Source organism: Populus trichocarpa, chromosome 4 (assembly GCF_000002775.5).
Source record: "Populus trichocarpa isolate Nisqually-1 chromosome 4, P.trichocarpa_v4.1, whole genome shotgun sequence".
In the NCBI taxonomy this organism is placed as follows: Eukaryota; Viridiplantae; Streptophyta; class Magnoliopsida; order Malpighiales; family Salicaceae; genus Populus; species Populus trichocarpa.
This window is the reverse complement of record NC_037288.2, coordinates 18,820,781-18,824,816: the sequence shown is the minus strand read 5'-3', so window position 1 is coordinate 18,824,816 and position 4,036 is coordinate 18,820,781. Positions and strand designations below refer to the sequence as shown.

Sequence of the window (4,036 nt, the reverse complement as noted above, 5' to 3'; positions counted from 1 at the left end):
GAGAGTTCAAAGAGTGATGGAGAGACAGAGATGATAGATGAATGAAAGATCAAGAAGATTGGAGAAAGGAGAGGTTTTTGCGTTAGAGAGTGACTAAAAAGAACTTTACTATTTTCTTGTTAAGTGTGTAAGCTGTGTGGTCATGGAAGTTGACTGTTAACCGTTTTATATTCGGCGGTTTATTTTGCCTTCTGTGGTGTTGTTGGGGCCTTTGAAAACTGTTAATATTGAGCTGAGATAGGCTCCTTTAAATTTGGGCCTTATGGATCTTAAAAATATTAAACAAAACAATAAAACATGTAGCTAAAATTATTGTAGAAAACATTTTCCACACAAACACAAAAAAACTATTCATTGTTACAGTTAAATTATGATTTTTTTCTTTAAAAAAAAAATATAACATCTTTGGTGTGGAGGGTAATTTGATTTTTTCCCATGATTTATTGGTCATTAAAAAATTATTAGCGATTATTTTTTTTTATTTTGAATATTTTTAAAACAGTAAAATGATTTATTTATTCTAAAATAAAATAAAAATTAGAACTACTAACCAAGGGTATTTCTATCTTTTTTTTACAAAAACATTTAAATGATTTTTTTTACCTTAGATTTTTAAAAAAAACTTAGGGATGTGGGCAACAGAGTGTTTTTATCTTTTTACATAGGTTTTTTGTGAAGACTGATTTTTGATCAATTTAGTATAGGGGGAAAGACTCTTCATGAAGGGTATTTTGGAATTTTTTCACTTAATAATTAATTTTTAAATAAAAAAGTTGCTAGCGTGTGGGAGGCATCCATATCTTTTGGACAGCGTGCGTGACACTTTCTATTAGCCAAATCTGCTATTCAATTGTGTTGTTGGAAGCACTGCCACACTTTACGACACGCGATGACGATTGATGAGTGATTTGTTGCTACTGATCGTTTGTGCTTTTCTTTTTTCTCTCCTACCTCAAAAGACATACCTTGACCCTCTTTGTTTTTTGTATTTTAATTTTAATTTTTATTCTTTTGATTTTTTATTTTTGATCTTGGTGTTTTTATAAAATTTTTGTTTGTTTTTAATTTATTCATTTAATTATAATTTGTCATTGATTATTTTTTTCAATTTAGTTCTTGATCTTTTGATTTTTAATTTTTTTCATTGGATTTTTGGTTAAAAAAATTTCCCGAAGATTTGCCTTCCATTTTTGGAAACCAATATATATATATAAAAAACAATGAATACGCTTTATTAGATAATGAATATAATTAAGTTACTAGATTTAGTGAATTTATTGAAAGAATAGAGAATCATACGGGAAAGAAAGAATTTAGTACCTGCCAACAATAAAGGAAATCCATCACATTAGCCAATCAGATTGTTTTGATTCATATACATTATACAAAATATAAAATAAATAGATAATACAACAGTGAAAAATTGATTCATATGGACCGCAATAATTTTTGCAAAGTAGTTAGGTCACACATTTAACCATGCATTAAACAAGAAAGTCACACCAGACTCGAAAAGAACAAACACTAGCCGGGTACTGAGAGTAGCATCTACAAACTACAGAAACACTAGAACAATCTGTGTGTTATAGATCATAAGAGGTTTCCTATCCTGTGGAATATGAACTGCGGTCACTGCCATAGAGACCTTAGCCACATCAAACGTCTAGGCCCTTTGATTGTCATGAAAGCAATTGCGTTCTTATCATCTCTGAGAACATTAACTGCCTTTACAAATTCTGTATCACCAAACTCGTCCAATTTCTGCAGCTCCTCCAGGCATTTCTGATACATGGCTTTCTCGTTTGATGCATTCCTTTGTATGGCTTTGAATGTAAATGCAGAGAACATTTCATATAATGCATTCTCTAATGTCTCTCCAATGTTCTCGCATGCCCTTTTCTTATGACCTGATGCCGATGGACCGATAGATTTTCGCTTCTTAAGGTGTCTGTCATTGACACGGACTGTTGAATCAGAATCGAGAGTGCCATCAACTAGATGAGTAGGCAGGTTGGCAGGTTCCGATGACTGCACTGTTTCAGTGTTGCTATTTCCCTCTTCGATTTCAACGGGAACTCCATTCGGTAACTGAAATTTGCCAGCAACTCTTTCTCCTATACCACACATTACCAAATACATCAAAACTTCAAAAAGATAAACAAATAATAACAACAAAGATATGAAATTTACCTTCAAATATGATGGACATCTGTTTGTACAGTGGAAAGCTCTTTCGTCTAAAAGGTCTGGCTTCACATTTCACCTGCAACAAAAACTTAACAAGCTGTGACTTTCTATCAATGCATTAAAAGCAATCTGCAGAAATAGTTACATACTGCAATGTAGCTGTCCCAAACTTTATCATCAGCCACGACCATTTGCCGACTTTCATCCCAGCCAAATCCAGTATGAGTCAGCAAGGTTTTCACAACACCATAATCTTTCTTCATCACATTGTAGCGGTTTTTAACTTGGCTTTCCTCTAAATTCATGCTAAACCTCTTGTTAAAATCTCGGGTGACAGATCTAATCATTTCATTTTTAAACTCATTGTAAGCAGTTCTTCCACAATTATGTTGATCGATGAAAAGCTCAACCAGATATGCATCACGAGTTGGAGTCCATTCTGCCTTCGGCCGACCTAATATCACATCTTGTGTGGCAGACATCCTATCTCTCAGCTGAAAAGGAAAAAACACAATCAAGTTATTAAAAAAAATATCTAATACAAATGGAACAATAATAACAAACACAATCAAACCCGACACGATTAAGGACTACAGCTAGCCTTGGATTAGATGACAGTGACTTAATTTGTCGTTGACAACCATTTCCTCAAGACTTTTTACACAAATTGAACTCCACATTTCACAACCCAAGGTGCTGTTAAGAACCTCATTTTAAACGATTAAATGTAGACAACTAATGATTTATCACCAAACTAACTGCTTCAAATTCGTTCACATTTTGTCCTATTGATTTATGACAACAAAACTACTACACACACTAATATCAGTGCTTTGTTACAGCTCATATGCAGAGTTGTGTCGCCAAATAGAGATTTCCAGATCATTACATCAACACAGTATTGCCGACCAAGTATCTAAAATCTCCTAAATACCCCTAAAACTCAGATGACGATCTAAGCAGTGATTAGTTCAAGCAATGGAAAGAAAACTAATAAGTCCATGACTGTACACACAAGCAAAAACCCACATTAAAAATATTTCATTTGTATCAAAAACATTCATACAGGCACAGTTAAAGACACTATACTAGATTCTTTGTTCAATTAAGGTTCAGCACTCAGTTTTTCCTACCTACGCAAACTTTTCCTCGGCAGACACGAAAAGATAACGTTAATTCTTGTAAGAGCTATATGGACATAGAGGCAGCTAAAGTACCTGTAATTTCAATAACCTATGACGGAGTAGAGATCGGAAACCGTGACTCCGGTGACCGGGAAGTACCGAAACGGTGTTAACTGAAATGGTTTTAGTTTTAAGTGGGCAGTTTAGAGGATAGCTAAATAATGGTTTAAGTAAAGAGAGGATAAAGTAAAAAGTAAATTAATGTTGCCAAGTCAGAATCTCATGTTTGGGCTTAAAAAAATAGACCCGTGGTTAAATGGGCCACTAATAATAGCCCATTTAAGTTTGGAAATTAATATAACTGGGCCTGGCTATAAAGTGGGCAATGAGCACTTCTCTTTACTACTCTGACGTTAAGTTTAGGCCGATCTCTTTTTCTTTGAACATTTGAGTTCAAACTACATTTTAGACTGCAAATTAATTGAGCTGTTCAAGTTATTTATAATTGATAAAATTAATAAATTGTTTTTACTTAATGATATTAAAATAAATTTTAAAAAATAAAAATAATATTATTTTTATATATTTTTAAATAAAAAAACTTTGAAAAATAACTATTATTACAGTATCAAACAGGCTCTAAACAAGATTTAAATAAGTTTGCTAAACATATAAATTTTTAGATTTAAATCTAGGTGAAACTTGTAATGAAGAGATTTATTATG

At 32.7% G+C, this 4,036-nt stretch overlaps 1 protein-coding gene across 1 annotated transcript; it reads right to left on the bottom strand.

The window, feature by feature from the left end:
- Positions 1 to 1,348: 1,348 nt before the first annotated feature.
- LOC7453638 (uncharacterized protein At2g29880) lies at positions 1,349 to 3,524 on the bottom strand. The gene is made up of 4 exons (XM_002305468.4): positions 3,405 to 3,524; positions 2,337 to 2,681; positions 2,191 to 2,263; positions 1,349 to 2,114 (listed from the first exon to the last, which is right to left on the bottom strand). Exons 2-4 carry the CDS (start codon positions 2,667 to 2,669, stop codon positions 1,630 to 1,632), a joined length of 891 nt encoding a protein of 296 aa, XP_002305504.4. The 5' UTR covers positions 2,670 to 2,681; positions 3,405 to 3,524; the 3' UTR covers positions 1,349 to 1,629.
- Positions 3,525 to 4,036: the final 512 nt, after the last annotated feature.

Excerpts from the sequence above, each read along its gene's own strand:
- LOC7453638 (XM_002305468.4), bottom strand. The coding sequence starts at position 2,669 with ATGTCTGCCACACAAGATGTGATATTAGGTCGGCCGAAGGCAGAATGG. Across the intron at positions 2,264-2,336 it reads TTTGGGACAGCTACATTGCA|GTGAAATGTGAAGCCAGACC; the intron begins GTATGTAACTAT and ends TTTTTGTTGCAG. Across the intron at positions 2,115-2,190 it reads GATGTCCATCATATTTGAAG|GAGAAAGAGTTGCTGGCAAA; the intron begins GTAAATTTCATA and ends TGTGTGGTATAG.